The 27,091-nt window shown below is 35.9% G+C and overlaps 1 protein-coding gene, 1 non-coding gene and 1 pseudogene across 2 annotated transcripts; all 3 read right to left on the bottom strand.

Annotated features, from left to right (window-relative positions):
• Positions 1-12,314: 12,314 nt before the first annotated feature.
• On the bottom strand, positions 12,315-15,409 carry LOC145605537 (hydroxyproline O-arabinosyltransferase NOD3-like). Its single transcript, XM_081661608.1, has 7 exons — positions 14,969-15,409; positions 13,976-14,043; positions 13,491-13,686; positions 13,293-13,390; positions 13,041-13,182; positions 12,853-12,966; positions 12,315-12,643 (listed from the first exon to the last, which is right to left on the bottom strand). The coding sequence occupies exons 1-7, from the start codon at positions 15,377-15,379 to the stop codon at positions 12,590-12,592; spliced, it is 1,083 nt and encodes a 360-aa protein (XP_081517734.1). The 5' UTR covers positions 15,380-15,409; the 3' UTR covers positions 12,315-12,589.
• Positions 15,410-17,115: 1,706 nt separating this feature from the next.
• Positions 17,116-17,187, bottom strand: TRNAW-CCA (transfer RNA tryptophan (anticodon CCA)). The gene has a single exon. It is a non-coding gene; the product is annotated as a tRNA-Trp (tRNA).
• Positions 17,188-17,321: 134 nt separating this feature from the next.
• Positions 17,322-19,286, bottom strand: LOC145605988 (ABC transporter G family member 23 pseudogene; annotated as a pseudogene).
• Positions 19,287-27,091: the final 7,805 nt, after the last annotated feature.

The raw sequence follows: 27,091 nt of genomic DNA, 5'->3' as shown, positions 1-27,091 counted from the left end.
ATACCTGCACGCTCTAAAATCTCCTGTGCATACTTTTCCTGTGAAAGTAGCATAAAGGAGGGTTTGCGGGTCACCGCAATCCCCAAAAAATAGCTCAAAGGACCCAAGTCAGTCATAGGGAACTCAGTTTGCAACTGAGAAATAATTGTTGTACGCAACCTGTCAGATGAGGTAGTCAAAATAATATCATCAACATATAAGAGCAAATATGCCATATCATCACCCTGCCGGAAAGTAAAAAGAGAGTTGTCACTCTTGGTAATGACAAAACCCAATTTGATGAGAAAATTCGCAAAGCGTTGGTACCAAGCTCTAGGAGCTTGTTTCAAACCATAGAGAGCCTTGCGGAGCCGACAAACATGATTGGGAGCCCTCCGATCAACAAAACTCGGAGGTTGATGCATATAAACAGTTTCCTGCAAATCACCATGTAAAAAGGCATTTTTGACATCTAATTGATGTATCGACCACTTTTTAGCCAAAGCTAAACTAAGAACAGTGCGAATAGTGGCCGGTTTAACTACCGGACTGAAAGTCTCATCGCAATCCACACCTATTTCCTGCGACCTGCCATCACATACAAGACGAGCTTTGTGCCTTTCAAGGTCACCATTAGACTTGTATTTATGCTTAAAGAGCCACATACAATTAACAATATTCACCCCCGCAGGCCTAGGCACCAATTCCCATGTCCCTGTTTTAATTAAAGCACTATACTCATCATTCATCGCCGCATTCCAATTTTGGTCATTTAAAGCTTGTTTATATGATTTTGGAAGGGGAGATTTGTGGTGAGGGGGACCCGAGTTTTGAACAATGAGGTTGCAATATTTCGGGTTAGGCTTAAAAATACCACGTTGGCTACGTGTAATACGAGGAGATGGTGGTGGTGGCCGAGTGGGCTGCAAAGGAGGTAGGCCACGCATTGGTGGCGGGGAGTAAGGTGGGACAGGGTGGCTGCTCGGCTGGTGTGGCAGTGGGGTACACGGGGAAGTTGCGGCTGGTGAAGAAGTGCCGCAACTGTGTTGCGGTGTGGGCTGTATTGGAGGAGAAAAGGAAGTGGGCTGCACAAGTGGAGTGTGGTGCGTGCGGCCCACTGTAGGTGCAGCGTGAGAGGAGTGCTGCTGGGTTGGGCCACGAGTGAAATTATTAGGGGCCTGCTGATTTAGTGGAATTGGGCTTGTGTTTGTGAGTTGGCTTCGTAGGTATGGATGGGTGATCAAGGGAGATTGATCATCAAATCCTAGAAAATCATAGTCTTTTAGCTTGAATTGAGCTAAATTTTTGTATGGGAAGGTAGACTCATCAAACACAACATGTCGAGAGATAATAATTTTATTAGTAGAAATATCAAGACATTTATATCCACGGTGATTAGAAGGGTACCCTAAGAAAGCACAAGGAGTAGATTTTGGAGCTAGCTTGTGAGGAGTAATGGCGGTCAAATTTGGGAAACAAAGACACCCAAAAACCCGAAGGTGATCATAAGATGGGTAAGTGCGAAAGAGGGCTTGAGCCGGGGTCAAGTTCTTTAAAGACTTGGTTGGCAAAATATTTAATAAATATGTAGCGGTCTCCAAAGCTTGTGCCCAAAAGGGGTGGGGGGTAGAGAAGCATGGAATAGTAAAGTGCGCTTGACATTGTTTATAGTCCGAATCATACGTTCGGCTTTGCCATTTTGGGAAGAAGTGTGAGGGCATGAGAATCTAAACACCATACCATTATCTAGACAAAACTGTTTAAACGGGTCATTGTCGAATTCACGACCATGGTCACTTTGAAAGGATTTAATGGGTCTTTCAAATTGAGTTAAAACATATTGTCGAAAAGTAAGAAAAGTTTGGTAGGCTTGAGATTTAGAAGCTAAAGGAATTGCCCAAACATAATGTGTAAAATCATCTAAGAGAACCAAATAATATTTGTGACCATTGCTACTACGTATAGGAGATGTCCACAAATTGGCATGAACAATATCAAAAGCACAATAAGTATTACTATTCGAATGATAAAAAGGAAGTCTAACATGTTTCCCTAATTGACATGAATTGCAAAAATTAGAGTCAAGCTCCTTATTACAATTAATAAAATTATTACTCCTAAGAAAGCTTAAAGAAGGTGCTCCCGGGTGTCCTAAGCGGTCGTGCCATTTAGTAGGTGCGACAGTGGTGAGAGATGTGGCAAGACAAGTGCTTGGATCATTGGTGGTGATGGGATAGAGATCTCCGGAACTATTGCATCTGGTGACTACCCTCCCCGTTCGAAGGTCCTTCACAGAAAAACCATTAGGGTCAAATTCAATAGAAACCGAATCATCAAAGGTAAATTTACGAACTGAAATAAGATTTTTAATAATTTGAGGGGCGAGTAGGACATCTCTAAGAGCAAGTTTGTTTGGGAGATTAGTATGACCATAACCAATAATTGGAATGCGATGACCGTTACCAACTAAAATATGATTATTTGTGCTTAAATTAAACAAGAGAAGGAGATTACCGGAATTATGAGTCATGTGGGTGGTAGCTCCCGAATCCATATACCATCCGTTATCCGGTGTAGAAAGCCCCGGTGAAGAGTAAGCACTAGCAAAATCCGTTGGTGACATAGGTGGTCCATACATAGGTGGCCCAATGTAATATGCTTGTTGTTGTGGTCCTTGTGAGTTGGGCCGCTGCTGATACTGGCCCATGGTAGGAAAAGGAGCTGGCAGAATAGCCCATTGAGGCCAAGCAAGCTGCTGTCCTTGGGCCCAAGGTTGACCAATCGGCCCAGACGTTTGAGTAGAAGTCTGTTGCGGAGAAGCTTGTTGAGAAGGCTGGGACTGATGTGCTCCACGACTTTGGCCACCACGGCCGCCCTTGCCACCGCCTCTACCGCGGCCTGAAGCGCCGCCACGCCCGCCGCCACTAGCGGGTTGCTGCTGTTGTTGCACCGAATCTGCAGCACCTTGTTGTTGTTGTGCGACAAAAGAGGTCGGTGGAGTGGAGATGTCGTTATTCCGGCGAGATTCCTCCAATAGAAGCCGTGATCGTGCATTATTAAAGGAGGGCAAGGGGTCAGTCTGTGCGATCATCGTTGCCACCGTATCATAATCGGTTTTGTTGAGGCCGGCAACCATACGAAGTACCAATTTTTGATCGGAGATGGGCTGATCGACGTTGGCAAGTTGGTCAGCAATACTCTTGAGATGCTGACAGTAAGCAGTGGCGTTGGGGAAACCATCCAGATGGATTGCGTTCAATTTTGTTTCAAGAAAGACCGCTCTCGTGCTTTTGTTGTCTTGGAAGATATCCTTGAGACGTTCCCAAGTTTGCAAAGCAGTAGACTTACGAACCAAGATTGTTTCAAGAAGATCAGTAGAAATTGTGCCGTAAATCCATTGTTTTACGATTGCGTCCAAACGAGTCCACGAGGCAGCCGAGACATCAGAAGGACGAGGTGTTTTGGGATCAATATGATCCAAAACGTTGTATGCACACATGTGATTTTCAAACAATTCCACCCAATTTGCATATTGGACCTTTTCAAAGTCTAAAGTGAGAGGGATGGCATTCTTGATGTTCGTGACAGTGAGTGCCGAATGGAACCCATTAGAGGGCGGAGGAGGTGGCGGAGGAGGGGTGTCATCATCCTTCGCCATATGTTGTTTAATGCAGCAGCGAGCAAAGAATCAGGAAATTAAATTTCGAAGCCGAAATCTGGAAAAACAGGGGAAAAGATGCGGAAGGTGAAGGTCAAGGTCCCAATAAAACAGTAAAAACCAAAAGGATTGGAAAAAAAATAAATAATTTGAGATCTAAAACCTAGGCTGTGATACCATGTTAGATTTCGGGAAAACTCCTCAATCTGGAGTGTGTACCATTGATCAAATATATAGAGTTTACAACGCTAGGCCTAAACACGTTACGAATCCTAGATACGATAAACATACAAAATATACATTTAATATATCCTAATCTGCGACAAATATTATCCTAAATATAATATCTATCAACTTGAAAAAAATAGTGAAACTTCAAAAAGATTTTATAAGAAAAATGAATGTAAACCAAATAAAAATATAGAATTGTAGAAGAGAAATTAAAAGATGTTAGATATAAATACAAAGCTTAACAATTGAAATTGTTTGTATTATACAAGTAGTTCATAAAATAAAGAGAGACAACAGTAGTAGTTGCAAAATATGGTTGACTATATATTCTAATTGGTGTATTGTATATGGATAAATGAACACTAGCCCATCTTTTATTACCTGAAATGATCAACCAACCAACCAAGATTCAAAATAATAATTGATTCGAAACTAAAATGGCGGTGGTAGTATCGACCTGAAACTGAAAACCAACCAATGCAACGATAAGACTTCCATGACGTTTAGAACCATACATGACCATTACATGTTGTCAAAAATGTCCGTGGTAGGCTTGAATTCATAAAATCGGTACAAGTACGAAAACGGGTAAATTGATAGTTTTAAGGCAAATGCGATGGTTCCATCCCCCAATTGGACTCCTGGAGGATATTAGAGACCATGGTTAACATTTCGGCAATTTTTATTTTCGGGCGAAAAAAGTTCAAAAAAATACCAAAATTGAAGGCTATTATCCACGCTTTTTGAGAAATTTCTGATGTTACGGGGCTCGGTGGCGAAAAGTCTTGAGATTCCAGGGGATACATCGTAGGGTCATATAATGACGTTTGGAACCATATATGACCATTATAGGTTGTCAAAAATGTCCGTGATAGTCTTGAGTTCACGAAATCAGTGCAACTACGAAAATGGGTAAATTGACCGTTTTAAGGCAAATTGGATGGTTCCACCCACCCAATTGGACTCCCGGGGAGTATTAGGGAACATGGTTTACATCTCGGCAATTTTTATTTCCGGGCGAAAAAAGGTAAAAAAAATTCCAAAATTGAAGGTTATTTATCAACACTTTTTGAGGAATTTTTGATGTTACGGGGCTCGGTGGCAAAAAGTCTTGAGATCCTAGGGGATACATCTTAGGGTCATATAATGACGTTCGGAACCATATATGATCATTATATGTTGTCAAAAATGTCCGTGGTAGGCTTGATTTCACGAAATCGGTGCAAATACGAAATCGGGTAAATTGAGCGTTTTAAGGCAAATTGGATGGTTCCACCCACCAAATTGGACTACCGGAGGATATTAGGGACCATGGTTAACATTTTGGCAATTTATATTTCCGTTTGAAAAAATGTCAAAAAATACCAAAATTGAAGGTTATTATCCACGTTTTTTGAGAAATTTTTTATGTTACAGGGCTCGGTGGCGAAAAGTCTTAATATCCTAGGGGATACATCTTAGGGTCATATAATGAAGTTTGGAACCATATATGACCATTATATGTTGTCTAAAATGTCCGTGGTAGGCTTAAGTTCACGAAATCGGTGCAAGTATGAAAACGGGTAATTTGAGCGTTTTAAGGCAAATTGGATGGTTCCACCCACCAAATTGGACTACCGGAGGGTATTAGGGACCATGTTTAACATTTTGGCAATTTTTATTTTCGGGCGAAAAAAGGTCAAAAGGTTCCAAAATTGAAGGCTATTATCCACGCTTTTTAAGGAATTTTTGATGTTATGGGGCTCGGTGGCGAAAAGTATTGAGATCCTAGAGGAAACATCTTAGGGCCATATAATGACGTTTGGAACCATATATGACCATTATATGACGTCAAAAAATGTCCATGGTGGGCTTGAGTTCACGAAATCGGTGCAAATACGAAAATGGGTAAATTGAGCGTTTTAAGGCATATAAGATGGTTCCACCCACCCAATTGGACTACTGGAGGGTATCAGGGACCATGGTTAACATTTTGGCAATTTTATTTCCAAGCGAAAAAAGGTATAAAAATACCAAAATTGAAGGCTATTATCCATGCTTTTTGAGAAATTTTTTATGTTACAGGGCTTGGTGGCAAAAAGTCTCGATATCCTAGCTAGGGGAAACATCTTAGGGTCATGTAATGACGTTTGGAAACATATATGACCATTATATGTTATCTAAAATGTCCGTGGTAGGCTTCAGTTCACGAAATTGGTGCAAGTATAAAACGGGTAAATTGACCGTTTTAAGGCAAATTGGATGCTTCCACCCACCCAATTAGACTCCCAGAGGATATTAGGGACCATGGTTAACATCTTGGAAATTTTTTCTTGCAGGCGAAAAAAGGTAAAAAAGTTCCAAAATTGAAGGTTATTATCAAGGCTTTTTGAGAAATTTTTTATGTTACGAGACTTGGTGGCGAAAAGTCTTGAGATCCTTGGTGATACATCTTAGGGTCATATAATGTCGTTTGGAACCATATATGACCATTATATTTTGTCTAAAAATTCCGTGGTAGGCTTGAGTTCACGAAATAGGTGCAAGTATAAAAACGGTTAAATTGACTGTTTTAAGGCAAATTGGATGGTTCCACCCACCCAATTGGACTCCCGGAGGGTATTAGGGACCATGGTTTACATCTCGGCAATTTTTTTCCGGGCGAAAAATGGACAAAAATACCAAAATTGAAGGCTATTATCCACGCTTTTTGAGAAATTTTTGATGTTACGGGGCTCGGTGGAGAAAAGTCTTGAGATCACAGGGGATACATCTTAGGGTCACATAATTACATTTGGAACTATGTATGACCATTATATGTTGTCAAAAATGTCCGTGGTAGGCTTGAGTTCACGAAATCGGTACAAATAAAAAAACGAGTAAATTGACCGTTTTAAGGCAAATTGGATAGTGCCACCCACCCAATTGGATTCCCGGAGGGTATTAGGGACCATGGTTAACATCTTGGCAAATTTTTTTCCGGACGAAAAAATGTCAAAAAAACTTCCAAAATTGAAAGCTATTATCTACGCTTTTTGAGGAATTTTTGATGTTATGGGGCTCGGCTGAGAAAAAAGTATTGAGATCCTAGGGGATACATCTTAGGGCCATATAATGACGTTTGGAACCATATATGACCATTATTTGTTGTCAAAAATGTCCATGGTAAGCTTGAGTTCACGAAATCAGTGTTATTACGAAAACCGGTAAATTGAGCGTTTTAAGGCAAATTGTATAGTTCGGCCACCAAATGGACTACCGGAAGGTATTACTGACCATGGTTACTATTTTCGCAATTTCTATTTCCGGGCGAAAAAATGTCAAAAAATCCAAAAATTGAAGGCTATTATCCATGCTTTTTGAGGAATTTTGGATGTTACGGGACTCGGTGGCGAAAAGTCTTGATATCCTGGGGGATACATATTAGGGTCATATATATAATGACGTTTGGAACCATATATGACCATTATATGTTGTCTAAAATGTCAGTGGTAGGCTTGAGTTCACGAAATCGGTGTAATTACGAAAACGGATAAATGGACCGTTTTAAGGCAAATTTGATGGTTCCACCCACCCAATTGGACTCCCAGAGGGAATAAGGAACCATGGTTAACATCTCGGCAATTTTTATTTTCGGGCGAAAAAAGGCCAAAAAATTCTAGAATTGAAGGCTAATTCACGCTTTTTGAGCAATTTTTGATGTTACGGGGCTCGGTGGCGAAAACTCTTAATATCCTTTGTGATACATCTTAGGGTCATATAATGACGTTTGGAACAATATATGACCATTGTATGTCGCCAAAAATGTCCGTGGTAGGCTTGATTTCATGAAATCGGTGCAAATACGAAAACGGGTAAATTGAGCGTTTTAAAGCAAATTGGATGGTTCCACCCACCCAATTGGACTCCCGGATGGTATTAAGGACCATGGTTAACATCTCGGCAATTTTTATTTTCGGGCCTAAAAAGGTCAAAAAATTCCAAAATTGAAGGCTATTATAACGCTTTTTGAGAAAATTTTTATGTTATGGGGCTCGGTGGCGAGAAGTCTTGAAACTCTTCAGGATACAACTTAGGGTCATATAATGACATTTGGAACCATATATGACCATTATATATTGTGTAACATGTCTGTGGTAGGCTTGAGTACACGAAATAGGTGCAAATACGAAAACGGGTAAATTGACCGTTTTAAGGTAAATTGGATGGTTCCACCCACCCAATTGGACTCCCAGAAGGTATTAGGGACCATGTTTAGCATCTCGGCATTTTATTTCCTGGCGAAAAAAGGTCAAAAAATCCCAAAATTGAAGGCTATTATCCACGGTTTTTAACGAATTTTTTATGTTACGAGGCTCGGTGGCGAAAAGTATTGAGATCCTAGGGAATAAATCTTAGGGCCATATAATAACGTTTGGAACCATATATGACCGTTACATGTTGTCAAAAATGTTCATGTTATAGTTGAGCTCACGAAATTAGTGCAACTACAAAAACGGGTAAATTAAGCGTTTTAAGGCAAATTGGATGGTTCACGAAATCTTAGGGTCATATAACGACGTTTTGAACCATATATGATCATTATATGATTTCTAAAATGTCCGTGGTAGGCTTGAGTTCACGAAATCGGTTCAAATACGAAAACGGGTAAATTGACTGTTTTAAGCCAAATTGGATGGTTCCACCCACCCAATTGGGATCCCATAGGATAATAGGGACCATGGTCAACATCTCGTCAATTTTTATTTTCGGGGGAAAAAATGTCAAAAACACTCAAAATTGAAGGCTATTAACAACGCTTTTTTAGGAATTTTTGATGTTACGGGGCTCGGTGGGGAAAAGTCTTGAGATCCTAGGGAATACATCTTAGGGTCATATAATGACGTTTGGAACCATATATGACCATTATATGTTGTCAAAAATGTCCGTGATAGGCTTGAGTTCACGAAATCAGTGCAACTACGAAAACGGGTATATTTACCGTTTCAAGGCAAATTGGATGGTTCCACCCACCCAATTGGACTCCCATAGGATATTAGGGACCATGGTTAACATCTCGGCAGTTTTTATTTCCGGGTAAAAAAGTCAAAAAAAAATTCGAAAATTAAAGGCTTATTATCCACGCTTTTTGAGGAATTTTTTTTGTTACGGGGCTCGGTGGTGAAAAGTCTAGAGATCCTACGGGATACATCTTAGGGTTATTTAATAATGTTTGGAACCATATATGACCATTATATGTTGTGAAAAATGTCCGTGGTAGGCTTTAGTTCACGAAATCGGTGCAAGTACAAAAAACGGGTAAATTGACCGTTTCAAGGAAAATTGGATGGTTCCACCCACCCAATTGGACTCCCAGAGAACATAAGAGACCATGTTTAACACCTCGGTAATTTTTTTTTCTGGACGAAAAAAGGTCAAAAAATTCCAAAATTGAAGGTAGTATCCAAGCTTTTTAAGGAATTTTTTATGTTACGGGGTTCGGTGATGAAAAGTCTTGAGATCTTTGGGGACACATCTTAGGGTCATATAATGACATTTGGAACCATATATGACCATTATATGTGTTCTAAAATATCCGTGGTAGGCTTGAGTTCACGAAATCGCGAAAATGGGTAAATTGACCATTATAAGGCAAATTGGATGGTTCCACCCATCCAATTGGACTCCCGGAGGGTATTAGGGACCATGGTTAACATCTCGGCAATTTTTATTTCTGGGCGAAAAATGGTCAAAAAATTCCAAAATTGAAGGTTATTATCCACGCTTTTTGAGGAATTTTTGATGTTACGGGGCTCGGTGGTGAAAAGCCTAGAGATCCAAGGGGATACATCTTGGGGTCATATAATTTCGTTTAGAACCATATATGACCATTATAAGTTGTCAAAAATGTCCGTGGTAGGCTTGAGTTCACGAAATCGTTGCAAGTACAAAAAATGCGTAAATTGACCGTTTTAAGGCAAATTGGATGGTTTAACCCACGCAATTGACTCCCAGAGGATATTAAGGACCATGGTTAACATCTCGGCAAATTTTTTACCGGGCGAAATAAGGTTTAAAAATTCCGAAATTGAAGGCTTTTACCCGCGCTTTTTGAGGAATTTTTTATGTTACGGGGCTCGGTGTTGAAAAGTCTAAAGATCCAAGGGGATACATATTAGGGTCATATTAATATAATTTCGTTTGGAACTAGTTGTGTCCATTAATCGGATAGAAACCGAAATCCAATCCAATCCAAACCGAATTATCAATTCGGATCGGATCCAAGCTTTAAATCGGATCGGATCGGATCGGATTGAATTTTTTTTAAAATTCGGATTTTCTTAATGGATCAGATTGACCCCTTGTTCGGATCCAAAAAACCGAAATAACCGAATTATGAAATTGTTATATTAAAAAAAAAAATTATTGTTAATTTTAATCATGTTAAACTTTGTTTATTATTATAATAATATTAATCATGTGAACCTATGTTTTCAACACTTGTATAAATCATGTACTAGTACACTTTCAAGAATTGAAATTTTATTATTGCAATTTTATTTTTATAATCATATTAGACCCAAAATAATTAGCAACATATTTTAATTCGGATTTTCGGATTTGATTCAAATAACTGAATTATAATTTGGATTGGATCGGATTGTATTTGGTAGGTAATTCGGATCGGATTGGATTTGAAAATTAAAAACCAAAATCCATTTCGGATCGGATTGGATTTGGGCTAAATCCAAACCGAAAACCGAATATACACCCCTATGTGGAACCATATATGACCATTATAAGTTGTCAAAAATGTTCGTGGTAGGCTTGAGTTCACGAAATTGGTGAAAGTACGAAAACGGGTAAACTGACCATTTTAAGGCAATTTGGATGGTTACACCCACCCAATTGGACTCCCAGAGGATATTAAGGACCATGGTTAACATCACGCCAATTTTTATTTTCAGGCGAAAAAAGGTCAAGAAATTCCAAAATTGAAGGCTATTATCAACGCTTTTTGAGAAATTTTTTATGTTACGGGGCTCGGTGGCAAAAAGTCTTGAGATCCTTGGGGATACATCTTAGGGCCATATAATGACGTTTGGAACCATATATGACCATTATATGTTGTCTAAAATATTCGCGGTAGGCTTGATATCACGAAATCGGTTCAAATACGAAAACCGGTAAATTGACCGTTTTAAGGCAAATTGGATGGTTCCACCCACCCAAGTGGACTCCTGGAGGGTATTAGGGACCATGGTTAAAATCTTGGCAATTTTTATTTCCAGGCGAAAAAATGTCAAAAAAACTCAAAATTGAAGGCATTATCCACGTTTTTTGAGGAATTTTTGATGTTACGGGTCTCGGTAGCGAAAAGTCTTGAGATCCTACGGGATACATCTTAGGGTCATATAATGACGTTTGGAACCATATGTGACCATTGTATGTTGTCAAAAATGTCCGTGGTAAGCTTGATTTCACGAAATCGGTGCAAGTAAAAAAATGGGTAAATTGACTGTTTAAAGGCAAATTGGATGGTTCCACCCACCCAATTGAACTCCCGGAGGGTATTAAGGATCATGGTTAACATATCGGCAATTTTTATTTCCGGGCAAAATATGGTCAGAAAATTCCAAAATTGAAGGCAATTATCAACACTTTTTGAGAATTTTTTTATGTCATGGGACTCGGTGGCGAAAAGTCTTGAGATCCTAGGGGATACATCTTGGGATCATATAATGATGTTTGGAACCATATATGACCATTATATGTTGTCTAAAATATATGTGGTATGCTTGAGTTCACGAAATCGCGAAAACGGGTAAATTGATCATTATAAGGCAAATTGGATGGTTCCGCCCACCCAATTGGACTCCCGGAAGGTATTCGAGACCATGGTTAACATCTCGGAAATTTTTATTTTCGGGCGAAAAAAGGTCAAAAAATTCTAAAATTGAAGGTTTATCCACGCTTTTTGAGAAATTTTTAATGTTACGGGGCTCGGTGACGAAAAGTCTTGAGATCTTTGGGGATACATCTTAGGGTCATATAATGACGTTTGGAACCATATATGACCATTATATGTTGTCAAAAATGTCGGTGGTAGGGTTGATTTCACAAAATCGGTGCAAGTACGAAAACGGGTAAATTGAGCGTTTTAAGGCAAATTGGATGGTTCCACCCACCCAATTGCACTCCCCGATTGTATAAGGGACCATGGTTAACATATCGGCAATTTTTATTTCCGGACGAAAAAAGGTCAAAAAATCCCAAAATTGAAGGCTATTACCTGAAATGATAAACCAACCAACCAAGATTCAAAATAATAATTGATTCGAAACTAAAATGGCGGTGGTAGTATCAACCTGAAATTGAAAACCAGCCAATGCAACGATAAGACTTTCATGTACCGTGATCATACGTGCAGTACCTAATGCTCACATTGAAACCAAGGGGAGCGGCGTAAATCTTTTTATAACCTTCTGTAATTGTATTCAAGCATCTACATCTTTGTTGAGGTAAAACTGTTAAAAAGTATAACATAATTTGTATGTCATTAGGAAGGAGACTACCCTCTCTACAAAATATACTGTAGTTTTCTTCTCTGTTTGTCAAAATATGGAGTATTTCGTTACATTTTCTGTATTGGTTTTCAAGAAGTACATCTATTTCATCCCAACAAAAACCAAAAAGACCTGTGCTTTGTATAAGGATTTCTATGTATGCTATGTTCATAACACAGGCGTTCGATTACAGGGTTTACCAACCAGGAATATTGGCTGTAGCTTCATTTACCATCTTTACTAGTCTTACCTGCACCAAAAATCAGCATACACATCATTACAAAAATGATTTAAAGTGCTGCAATTTTAGTGAACAAAAAATGGTTGTGTCATGTGGTAGTTTTCAATTATAATGAACATTAGAACAACTCGTCATATTGTTTGTATCTTTAGAAGCATCGGGCCATATAGATGTAGATGTCGTAACCATGTTAGTGGCTATCAAAGTCAGAGACATACCACGGTCTCAGGAACGCCAGGAGGAGGCAGTGTAAGATTTTTCGGTGGAGGACTGTTTAAATACAATCTCTTGTCAAAGCGCCATTCACCAATTTTTCCATAAGTTAGGATTCCCTGCATATATAAATTTGAAATTCAGGGCAGAGTGACTGGAAATAATGTACTAATGTAGGCATGATTATTAGTACCTTCATGGTATAATCACAGCCGTAAGTAAAATGGATGATGCAACTTTTCCCAAGATTCGCGTCCCATGGAGGCTGTACCATGAAATTCTTGTGAAGTATATGCTTCACGCCGTGCAATGCAGAAGCTATGGCATACGCGTACCTTCACACAACCACATTAACAATCTTAACATTAGTCTCAAGCAAGCTCGAGCTGAATATAGTTGTCTAGTTGATCAAGATGATAAAAAACAGTTGTATCAGCTAACTCACATTTCTTGCACCCAACCAAAAGTGCGGTCTGCTTCAGGGTTGTACTTAATTTGCAATGATACATTCAACCAAGTAGGCGCGATTTTCTTCAGCAAGGACTATGACAGGAAAAAATTTATACCAAATTTAGGAAATTAGTAAGCTTTGAGAAAGCGAGACAATTCATGGCTAACTTAGAAATTTTCATTGCTGATATACCTTGGTTATTATGACAGGAGAATTTCCGATAGGATCCACATTTGATATGGAGCCTTTCGGATAGAACTTCCGGATAAGCTTCTCGTTTTCAGATGGTCTGATGTAGAAAAATGGGTATGCTGCCGGGTATTTATCGTGTGCTAGGTTAGGCAAGGGTTTAAGAAATATATGGTCTGGTTCAGCCATCAAGACATATCTACATTAACATTGGTAAAATGTCACTTATCACAACATATATGAATGAAGGAAATTTACACTCCATACTTACTGAATCTCGAATCAGTTGTCTATATCAACTCCTCATTATTAAGGATACGTGATGCTAGTACAAAAAGCAGATTACTTTTTGTACGGAGTGTTTGTAAATGTAAGGGCACGTAAGAAATTCAATCACAAACCACAACTAATTATTCATAAAGGCGACAACTTTTACAGACGGAGCAAGTATCAAAGATTTGGAGAAGTCTAAGTATGCAATCACTCACTCTTCTTCAATTGTTGCCTTTTCCAACCATTGCACAAATGCCCAAGGTCTATTCAGCACAACATATCCCTAAATAATATAAAAATATCCACTTTAGAACAAGCAAATATTAGAAAATTTTGAGTCAGATTACATACATTTAAATATGTTAATAGAATAGTAGAAAGTAGTTCTCAAATCAAACAAGTAACCTATTTTTTAGACCAATTATCTGCAATGAATATTATCAATGATGAAAGATGTATCATGTATATCTGATTTTGAAACCTTGACCAGTAACAGGTACCAGAGAAGCAATTATGCACCTAATCATATAATTATTTGACCTTGATTTCATCAAACATGAACTAAAAGCAAAGTAAACTATACAATATTCTGCTAGACTAGATAACCACATCACCATACAATAATAAATAAATAAGTACCAATATAATTACTTGTATGTACGCATATAATAACCAAAAGTTCTACTTACCCAAGTGAGTTATGTAAGCAACTTCCCCTATTTTGTGGTACTTAAGTAAAATTAGAAAGTTCCACTTTCTATGCTTTTTTGCATATGCCAACTAAACCACTTTTCGGATTTTTGTTTCATATGAATTTACACATTTCATAAATTTAGATGTCAACCAAACAACCACGTAATCTGCTAAAGAACGGAATTTTCTATTGAACTATCTAGTTTAACAAGAATTACATTGAAGTTTTTGAAAGTACCAATCCTCTTACATCTTGAAATTATTTCTTTGTCGTTCTAGTAACTCGAGAGGATCCTCACACCACAATCACCCTATACTAAAAGCTTTTTTTTTTTTTTATAAATACCAAAAGTTTAGTTTGGTTGGTTGCTACATGTTTTCATGTACATAAAGTGAAATGACACAAAACACCAATCCAAACAAAAAAATAAACCAAAAGACAAACTTAAAACCAAAGCAAAGCAAACTAAACTAATCTAAAAGCACAATCATTCAAACAAAAAACTAAAACTCACCTGGTCAAGGCCATGAGGGAGAGGATCCACAACAAAAGAAGGGATCTCCCCCATCAAATTATCGGGCCGGCCCGAATGCAAAACCCGAGTAAACCCGCCCATATCCGACCCGGGCAAATCCTTAACCCTCTTATACCAATAGTACATGATCCTACATTGCCATTTGCTATAAGGTGTGTCTGTAGCCGTGACTGCTACATGAAACCTCGGGTTCGGGCCTTCGGCTTGTTTCAGTTCCTTGGGCATCCCAATAACCGGGTCAACCCGGCCCGGATCATTATAACCCAATCTTTTAGGTTGATTTTTTAATAACATTAAAGTGACAAAACAAACCCCAATTGTTAATGCCACCCATAAAAACAGAGTTCCCCTGTTTACTATGCTTTTCCTCCCATTCAAAATATTTTTCATTTCTGTAATTTCCCCTCGATTATTCAACAAATTCTGCACATAAAAATGATTTTAATCAAATGGGTATGAATAAATTTTGAAAAAAAATTGAAACCCCAGATGAAATACTCAATTTTTAGTGAAATTGAAATGAAATAAATGTGTGTAATAATGGTAGAGTAAAAGAGGGTATTACCTGGAATTCTGAAAATGATGATGAAATTTGGGAAATTGGAGGAGAGAGAAAACAGAGGAGGAAATAAAAGAAGGGGAGTAAAAATCACATGGAAAGTGAGAAGTGGGACACTATTGATGGAAGAAGAATGTGAGAGGGAAGAAGAAAATTCTGGCCGTCTCAAAACGTTACACAACTTGACAACTGGGGTTTTATTTGACGGACTGACTGACTCGCTATTCATTAAGGTTGCAGAAATAAACAGTTGACTTTGTTTTGTCACGCATATGCTAGGAATTACACTCGGCCACGGTCTATGGGTCTAGGCCGGGTCGTTTAAGCTTAAGTGTCATGTCAGCGTGTATCGTACTTAAACTAATGGAGTAATAAAAACTTTTGCTATGCTGGACTTGTGATGATTTTATTACTCTGTATATAAGAGCTTATGTATAATTTAGCCTAAGGGCTTGTTCACTTTAGCTTAATTTTAAATCAGTTCACTTAGCTCTAATCAGTTCACTTCAGTTCAGTTCAGTTCAGCTTCTAATTTCCTTCTCTCATAAAATATTCATTTCAACTTTATTCAATTCAGTTTAGCACCAATTAGTTTAATTCAGTTCAACTCAATTCTATAAATGTGAACAGGCCCTAGCGTCATGTTGTGCTAACTCGTGTTGTGTCAGCGAATTATCTAAATAATTCTAATATTTCATTGTAATAAATAAAAAATTAATAAGTGGGCTGACACGTGGATTAACTTGCTGAGCGCTTGAGTTCATGACATTTTGAAAATTATTGACCCACCGATGTATCTCTTTTACCGTGGCGGACTTGTTTTGAGTCGAGCCTTTTTCGTGTTATGCCTTATCAACCTATGCTTATCTCTAATCAGATTAGTCTTATACACTTATAGGGTTTGTTGCAAATAGAAAATTAATGTTTGTGTTGGCGAACTACTTTACTAGATTTCTAATAACCTTCATCACATCTCAATAATTCCATACTCTATAGTACAAAACATTATACTTTCAACTATTACCGCCAAGAAGGTTTTTTTTTTTTTTTTCCAAATAACGCAATCACAATTTTTTAATGTTTTATCAAACAATAGAAAGTTTTGTGAGGTCATTTATCTTTATATAAGCGTAATCAATGATCACATTTTTGTAATCAAAGCATGAAATAAAAATACTACAATGGCTCCCCATTTATAGACTTCCCAACCTCAAACAAAGTTCTGACTTCTGATACACTTTGCTCATTCCAAAAACAAAATTTAGCCAAAAAAATTATACAAACTTTGCGTTTTTGACGTATCATACCTTCTTTGAGATAAACTCAAATGTAAGTAACATTTTGTAATAAATGATTAGAAGTTCAGATAAATTGATTATGCATAACTTAAATACTACGTAATATGAATACTTTGTTTAGACTTTAGAGTGTGCTGTCTTTATTTCTGTAGAAAAATCTTTGTTTAAGAATTCATTGTAAATAAAACCATGGATTATAAGTTAATCAAAAATTTAAAGTGAATTGTAAATAGCCAAAAAATATATCCGTGATATTGGATCGGGGGTTTTGAACCCGACGTGAATCGAACAAGCAACCTTCTGATCTGGAGTCAGACGCGCTACCATTGCGCCACGGATCCATTGTTGAACATTTTTGTGCAAAATTATATTAGTTATAAATCAACAAAGTAGGCAATTAAGCAAATACATTACATGAAAATATGAAATCAATAAGTTTTACAAGAAATCTTCTTTTACTCAACATGAAATTGAACTACAAGATTGTTGTTGCAGCTCTTCGGGCCAATATAATCCAACAAACAACGCGATACATGATGAAAAACCCGATCATAATCCCTACATTTTCCCACCTAATATCTCTATCAAGCCCTCTATTTCTCAAAACATCACCTCCATTCATCAAACAATTACTAGTAGTATGGTTATTATTATTTGCCCAAGCAAAACAATCATTTCTCATACCCCAATATTCATTAACAATCAATGAGTCCAAAGGGTACCTATATAATGAAACATAGTACATAAAAATCCAATACTTTGGGATGATTTCTTTTGGTATGAAATAGCCAGAGAACAAGAAGAATGCTCCAAGAACGGTGCAAATGAGCGAGTTTCCGGCTATAAAATCCGGGGATATTGAGCTTAGGAACATGACTAATGAGCTAGCCATGGAAATAATTAGCCACACCGCGAACACAAAGAAGGAGAATGCTTGGATTGAAGGGTTTAACCCTACAATCCAATACACAGGAACAGAGAAAAGAAGGGCTATTACAAGTAAAAATGGGAGGAAAATTAGGGTATTGGCTATCATATAAGAAGACATTCTATATGCTTTTCTTGAGGATTCTTTCATGATTACCTTTCTTTCTTGGAGGTATATAGGTAATGCTTCAACTGTCGACGAAAGGAGGAAGCTTAGACTGAATGCAAATAGGCCTAATCTTTCTCCAACACCGGTTTCGTTTTTTCCTAGTTTCACATACACACTTCCTAGGCCTAATCCTCCTACAAGAGCTTGCATTGTTCTTGCAAGAAATAGTTGCTTTGTTCTATAAATCACTTTCCAAAATCTTGAACAAAGGATCATTATTTCAAGACCCCAATTGTAGAAATACCCTTTAATTCCTTCATCAATTGTTGATGAGCTTGATTCGTGGAAGTCGAATTTCTCATCCTTGTTCCAAATTGTTATGCTAGGAGAGGTATTAGGTTGTTCGATTTGTGAAATTGTCGATTTTTTATCTTCGAGTTTGGAAATAATCTCCATAGCAAACTCTAAGGCATTTAATTGTAAGGGAATTTGGTAACCAAGATGGGAGATCCTTCCCTCAAGCGATTCGAGGCTTCCATTGTGAGCCACCCACCCATGGGATAAGATCAAGAAGTGAGAAATATGCTTAAACATTCGATAACTCGGTTGGTGTATCGAGAAAATAACACTCTTTTGTGTGGATTTCGACATCAACGATGAAAGCAATTCAATCACTTGCAGTGCTGAGGAGCTATCTAGCCCTGAAGTTGGCTCATCTAGGAGCAAGATTGGAGGGTCATGGATCAATTCGACACCAATAGATACACGTTTTCGCTCTCCCCCGGAAATTCCCCTGTTTTCTTCATCACCCACAAAGCTATTTGCAACTTGGAGGAGTCCAAGTTCTTGCAACAAACTCTCAACTCTGTTTTTTCTCTCCTCTGAGGTTAACTGCCTTAACCGAAATTTGGCGCGAAACATTAAAGTTTCTTTAACAGTTAACAAAGGAAGTAAATCATCTTCTTGGGCCACAAACCCACATAAAGTTCTTAATTGGGCCGGGCTTTTTATTGGGTATCCATTTAAGGAGATTGAATTCGGGTCAAATTCTTTCTCTTTTACTCTCCCTGAAATGACCCTTAAAAGGGTGGACTTTCCTGTCCCACTTGGGCCCACAATAGCTAGCATTTGTGAACTTTGGGCTGTGAAAGAAACTGATTTGAGGATCTCAATGTTGGGCTTGGGCTTCTGAAATGGGCCCCCATTTTGTTTGAGGGTGTAGGAAAGGTTTTGGACACTTAACTTGTAAGGTGTGGTGGAAGTGGTTGTGGATGGTGGTGGCGAGTGGTGGCGCGAGGAGGACGAAGAGGAGGAGCAACCGGATAATTCTTCGTTCGAGTCTGAGGTCGAAAAAAGAATTATCGCGTCATCTTCCGTGGCGGGTTGTTTAAAGCATTTTGCCATGGTTTTTGTTTGGGGGTTATATGCTTTGGTTTGGAACTAATATATGGCAAAGTATTTTATAGTAAGGGAATTAATGTATTTTGGAGGTTGGAAGTTGTAACTACCAAAGTTTGCTTGATGGTGTGGAATTTCTTGTGTTTGGTTATCTAAGAAATGTTATGTACGAAAGTTGACTCTAAACTAATGACTTGGGTATGAATGGAAAAAATGGGATAATGGTTCTTTTAGTTTATTTTGGTTAACCAACAATCCAACTTATTCCAACATAAACTTAGGTTAAATTAGGTTTGAAAGTAATGTAGTTTCCCTATTTTGGAGATTACTTTCCCCTGTATTTCTTATGGTAATGGTAACGTATGGACATTTGATTACTTTCCTTGATTTAATACAACCTTTTTCATTAATCACCTCTTAATTGATTTGTTTTTGTTTTTTAACTATCAATTTTAAGAATTAAAAAAAAAAAAATCTTCTTTGTTTTTTTTTTTTTTTATTTTTTAATTGTTACTCTCCAAAAAAAATTAAATGATCTTTTTCATCATTTTTTATTTCTTGCAATGATCACTTAGGTTTTCATTTTTCCTTGTCTTTCTAATGATCACTTTCCTTATTACGTTTTCGTCCTCTTTTGTTCTATTTTCTTTCTTTGAAATGATCATTTTTTTTCAGTTCGTTTATTCTTTACATTTTTTTTTTTTAAATGATCACTTCTTTTTTTTTTTTTGAAATAATTACTTTCCTTATTACGTTAATATTTTCATTTATTGAAATCATCACTCTTCTTAATTGGTTTTTTTTTTCTTTATTGGATCACTTTCATTAATTCATTTGTTATATTCCTTATTTGAAATGATCACATTCCTCAATTCATTTCCTTACTTCTTTTACTCTTTTTTTTTTTTTTTTTTTTTGGTTATGACAAATCACTTTCTAAATTAGGGTTGTTTACCAGATAGGACCGAAGACCATAATTTTTTATTTCAAGAATAGGTGACCGAACCGGATAAGCTAGGAAACTTCCTCATCTAGAACATTATTACATGTTAGCTAATAATGTCTGAAAAAAATTTATTGAATGTCTTGTTTCTGCATTAATTTATGCTAAATTGCCATAAATAATTACAATAATATATATGATTTTTTTTTTATTTTTTTTTTTAAAAAAAAAAAAAGAGGATTAAAACTTTAAACAACTAGTACAAAATAATTCAGTTTCGACCAAAATGAAATGTGGATAGAACTTTAATCGGAATGACCGTGGGATGGAGTACATCAAGCTCAAATAGATTTTACACATCCGTGTCAATAGATATTCATAAATCATACCGATGCAAGTTAATTAGTTTACATAATATTCCTTAATTGTCACTATCTTTTAGTCCCAAAGTAAATCATCAATTAGCTCAAACAGAACATATATATGTAGATTTGTTATAAACAATGTTTAAAATCATTAAGAATTTCAAATAACTTTTTAATCTCTAAACTAAAACTATTTCATCAACATACATGCACAAATTCCTATTGTGGTCAACCACACCACTAGTTGTTGGTGTGGCAAATTCGCATGTATGTAAGGAATAAATTAAGTAATGAGGGTTACGGCAATGTTCATATAGGGGTTTTCTCTAATGAGGACACGGGGTAAGTGGATTTATCTTAATGAATTGAATAACGGATACTCTTATAAACAAATGTGGTCCATAATAATATGATTGGTTACACACAAAACTTGTTGCTCAACATATTAGTCCATAATCAATACTTATTACTACCTCCGTTACATATTAGTTGCAACTTTCAGCTTGACACGGATTCTAAGACAAAATTTCATAATAGTGGATTAATGAATTAAAGACTAAGTAATTAAGCAAGGTAGGAGAGAGAAAGTGAAAGTAATTAATAAATTACCCACTACAATCAACAACACCCACCCCATCACCGTCGGCCACAGCAGCCATCCCACCACCGTCGGCCACAGCAGCCATCCCACCACCGTGACCAGCAACCACACCGAAACCACCCACCTCACACCCTGAAACCACCCAATCTCAACCCGAACCGCCGTAAAACCACTCCCTCTCCACCTGAACAACCCCGAAATCACCCCGAAACCACTCCAATTTTAGCTCCAACTCTAATAACTACCCTCAACCATCTCGAAACCGTACTCTCTTAGAGCAAACCACCACAAAACAACCACCCTCAATCACCCCCAAAACCACCCACATTCAACCTAAATCGCCCCAAAACTCACCCTGAACTAGCCCTAAACCACCCTCACTCACCCTAATTCGCCCAGAAACCGCCTCGAGCCACCCCAAACTAGCCCACCCACCCCTTAAACCTTCAGATCTAAACGAATTTTTTTTTCCTAAAAAAAAAGAAGAGAGAAAAAGGAACACAAGAGGAGGAAGGAGGCGACTTTGATGGTGGTGATGAGCATCAACGACGTTGAAGGTAGTGGTTGTTTTGGAAACGACGACGTTGAAGGTGGTTGATCTAGAGACGGCGACGGCAAAGATGGGTCTGATTTTTCGTGGGAGATGATGATTTTTGATGATGGTTGAATTAATTGGGTGATATTATTATGTTAAATAAGTTAGATTAGGAATATAATGAAATCTGATTTAGGTAGCTAATTGTGTTTATGAACTCTTTAGTAAGGGTATTGTTGTACTTTCATTGAAAAAAACTTACTACAAAAGGAAAAAAATGGAAAGTTGCAACTAATGTGTAGCACCCCTAAATGGCAAAAGTTGCAACTAATATGTAACGGAGGTAGTATATTCAACTAAATTTCGGTAGAACCATATATATTTCATATAATATATATATATTTTTTACACATACTTCATATAAATTAAACATACTATTTATGGACTATATTTTTCCATAATTCACTTGCCAAAAATTTTGTTTTAAGTTGAAAATAGCAACTAAACCTTACCAAAGCCTTTTTTTTTTTTTTTTTTGATATGTTCCCTCCTTTACACGTTTGCTAAAATTAAATGTAGTCGTCAAGGAGGAAATCTCAAAATTGGAAAGCAATGGTTTATCCAAATAATTCAACTGAAATTAATTATAATTATTTTTAACAAATAAAAAAAAATAGGGAGCAAAAAACTCAGAGTTGTCATAGACATATCTCCAACCTAGTGGCATGTGATAGCTTAAAAAGATACAGTTGAATACGACACTTCACATATAAAGCCAAGGGTACTTCTGACATTAGGCTTGTTTGGTAAATGGCTTTTCATTGGCTTTTTGGTTGGCTTTTGGCTTTTGGCTTTTTCATTTGGTCAAACATCCAAAATTTGTGTTTGGTAAATGGTTTTTTCAGCCAGCTGAAAAGCTGGCTTTTAAGCCAAAATGAAAAAGCTATTTGGAGTAGCTTTTGGCTTTTGGCTACCTAAGTTACTAATAACATCAAACAACTAATTTTACCAAACATGTTTTTAGACTAATAAAAAGTCAAACAGCCAACAAAAAAGTCAATACAAACAGCCAATCAAACCAGCCGACAGCCAACAGCCAACAGCCAATTGTCAAACAAGGCCATTATATGCGTTGATTCAAGACTAGGACGATTTGATGATCAATGTTCAATGTCTATGTACAATTTCATTACCACTAATTTAATTAAGTTTTATCTACCATGGTCAAACCTATTTATAGAAGCTAAATCATTTGTTGAACAAGTTCTAGTAACTTTTTTGTTTGTTTTCAAGAGATATATTGGTGATCTTTATTTTTGTTTCAGTTTTGGATTAGGTTTTCATGGGTTGGGATTTGGGTTTGTTTTCAACATGACATCGATGCATCGTATAATCGTCTTTTTTCATAAAGTTTTATCATGAGTTTACTTGGAATTAGAATTGAGAGTTTACTGTGAAACTATGAACTGATTTTATTTATACAGAGTAGTGTTTGGTTTCACCGTGAATACTGTCTTAGAGTCATTGTAATAATTAATTCGAAAAATAGATGATTCAACTTTTCCTTTATTAAAAATACAATATTTATATGTATATAAATTAAAGTACGAGATAAATATAATTAGAGTCGTTGTAATAGTTAATTCGAAAAATAGTTGATTCAAGTTTTCCTTTATTAAAAATACAATATTTATATTTATATTTATACAAAGTACGAGATAAATATAAATATTTTTTTTTTGAATAGAAATATAAATATTGTTTAAATTGAATGAATTTGTCGGAAATTAAGGGTGAAAATCGAAAGTTTATTGGATACGAAATACTCGTATATATTATACAATTTTATTTTAATGATGACAGAAATGTGGTTTTCATCAATTGACTCTTATTTTGACGTGTAGGTATAATTTGACGAGTATCAACTAATTAAACTAACGTATTTCACTGCAAACTTGTTTTTTATGGTCGTTGTGAGAGAAAAATGAAATATTATAGGGTTTAGCACCCTTTCACATCTTGATTCTAAAATCTATTCCAAAGTAATTGCGATGGTAGTGCCAAGAATATGAGATACATATCAAAAAGATAAGATTCTACGTAAACATAGAGGGGTGTGCAATAAACCTTGATAAGTTCAATTAGAATAAAGTACTAATTATTATAATTTGATTAAGATCTCCAATGTTATGTTCTTGACAGTAACCAAGATTATACTACTAATTTTGCTTACAAATTCCCGACTTTTATGCATCGTTAGAATCGAAGTCAATTTTATAAATAAAATGATCTTTGTTGACCTTTAATAAGTGAACTAAGGGGAGTACTATTAATATAATACTCGTACTTAACTACTTATCATGATGTAGGACATACGTACGATGCATGTCCATGGTATAATTAAGTTGCAAGTCTTGCAACATAGAGCTAGGGTTAGATAAATGGCTACATCAAATATGATTGGAAGAAGGGGCCACACTAATTATTAATATCAATATGATCAATGATATTTCGATATTATTAGAGCGTATGGTATAATAGAACCTGTAATATCAAAAAGGGAATAAATAAAGGAATTATTTCCTAGAATAAGCTAAACATCAAAATAGTCCATTTCATCTTAATCATAGTTATTCTCGTCAAAAAAAAGTTACATGATCCCGATTGTGTTTCTATCTACAAATCTATTTAAATCTCAAAGAGTATTAATTATTTTTAGTTTTGATGCCTATGGGATAATAAGGATTAAAAGAATCGAGCTCAAAAAACCACGTAGGATCTCTTAATGCAAACACGTGAAGGAAATATCATTTCAATTAATTATAACACTATACAAGATCTTACAACTGTCATTTCACTCGCTCTCAGCTGTCGAATGATATATACCATGAATTTTTCTTAAATGGAAATATCAGTTCAATTAATTATAACACTATACAGGATCTTACAACTGTCATTTCACTCGCTCTCAGGCTTTCAGCTGACGAATGATATATACTATGACTTTTTCTTTAATGGAAATATCAGTTTAATTAATTATAACACTGTACAGGATCTTACAACTGTCATTTCACTCGCTCTCAGACTCTATATACTATAACTTTTTCTTTAATAGAAATATCAGTTCAATTAATATAACACTATAAAGGATCTTACAACTGTCATTTCACTCGCTCTCACGAATGCATGCAACCATTGCGTGTTAATTCTCCTCTTTCAAAAGTGTCATCCAATAGCTCATGCTCTTATAAGTTATGCTAACAAAATTGTTCTTGACACATGCTAAAATTGGATGTCTTTAATTGATTAATTATCATCCAATAGCGCGTAATCTTGTAATTGAAGTTTTACTCTCTTATCAATGTCGCAGTTAAGTCTAAATATTGAAAGTATGAGATTACATGCCTTTTTCTCTAAAGTTAACTTAAGCCTAAAATCTGAAACGATTTACAATAGAGATAGAAAGATATCAAAGAAAATTCCTTGCTATTTGTTTCTAACCATTAAAAACCTTCACATCTACTTGTTCACCTTCTAGAAACCCAAAAAATGAAAATATCTCACATTAACAATTCAATCAACTGCGCTGCATTAATTAATATTTAAACGTGTATGAAAATAACAATGAATCAGTAAATAAAACCAACTCTATTCAACAACTACGCACGTGACAAAATAGCAAACTAACCCCATCAATCTTTCACTACTACGCGTCGATAACCAACACCACTCACAGTAAACCTATTTCAGTCGAGTATTAAGTAAAAATCAGGTAAATAGAACGAGATTGTGAGCGAATAAGGTAACACTCCTATAGAGTCATAGAGAAAGTACCAAACATGATACTATATATCCATATCAAAAAATGTAAAACTGTAATCCAACGGATTTTATAAGCGCGTAAAAAGCATCCACATTGATTTTCCACCTCTTATTTAAACCAACTCTTTCGTACAAACTACTCACACTATACTAGTGTTATAAAAAAAAAAAAAAAAAAAAAAAAAAAAACACACACACACACACTTAATTTCTCTCTCTTCATTTTCTCTCTCCACCGCAAAAACCGTCGGAAAATGTCTCGACACCGTCGTCAAGCGTCGAGAGTAATTCTGCCGGAAATCATGTCATTTGATTCTCCACCGTCTGATCCTTGCTTTCTGATTGATCAGATCACAGCCGTTGATGGTAATAATCAGAAGAATCCTAACCGTCAATCAACTGCTACTGCTGTTGCTGCTACTACTGATCATCAGCAAAATGTGGGACCACAGAATGTTGGTGGTGCTCCACCGTCCGATGGGAAGACTCCTGCTAAATCAACGGCTTAAAATTTAGAATTAAAATTGGCCCAATAATAATAATAATTTCTCTCTCCTTTTTTTTTTTTTTTTTTTTTTTTTTTTTTTTGGGTTCAATTTTAGTGGTTTGGTTGTAATGCTCAATCTTATGTAGTATATGAGGGAGGATGATGAAATAGAAAGTTGATGAATTTTATCCTTTGAAAATAATTTTGATTTTGTTGCTTCCTTTTAATTTTGTTATTATATTCATTTATTTTTCATTGTTGTTAGTTTTTAATATCAATTTTTTTTTTTAATTTAAGATGATTAATTTGGTTTTTTTTTTTTTTTGAAGAAGATTAATTTGGTTTTTTTTGTTGAAGTGGGATGATTTAATAAATTATAATTGTTCATCCATTTATTTAAAAAGAAAATTAATTTCTTGGCCAAAATTTTATGATAAGAGCTACATTAACTTCTCATTTTGTGATTGACCACTATTTTATCAAAAACTCAATTTCAAGGTCGATCGGCCACTTATTAGCATAAATTTTGTAAAAATTACATTTATGAATTGAAGTATTTTTTCAAGGCAATTGAACAATAATGATAATAGAGTAAAACATTTTTATGTGAAGTCCATCTTTTTAGATTCATTTGGTGAATTTTTCTACACTCTGAAACTTATGAATTGAAGTAATTTATTGATTAATAGTGACCACTTGACCAATATTCCTTCTAATTTTCTTCATGTTTACATTTTTATTTTCACGGTCTCTATACACATTTGTAACCATGTATATATTCAATATAATTTGAGTAATAATTCTAAGAAAATTGACATTTTATAAACATATTCATTTTAAGACGAATATTTTATCAACATCATCTCACATGACTATAGTATTGATATTTAAATTTTTTTTTTTTTAATCATAGTCAAAGTTTTTAAACATTGATAACTGCGGTCAAAATGTAATAATAATAGAAAAGATATTGATGGAGAAATATTAATGATCAAATATACACATTTAAACTTGCATAATTGCAAGCAGATAAGTTATAAGAAACAAGGACAACACTT

The sequence above is a fragment of the Chenopodium album genome, chromosome 22 (genome assembly GCF_948465745.1).
Source record: "Chenopodium album chromosome 22, dcCheAlbu1.1, whole genome shotgun sequence".
NCBI lineage: Eukaryota > Viridiplantae > Streptophyta > Magnoliopsida > Caryophyllales > Amaranthaceae > Chenopodium > Chenopodium album.
The sequence above is the reverse complement of the archived record's forward strand: the minus strand, read 5'-3'. Positions and strand labels throughout refer to the sequence as shown.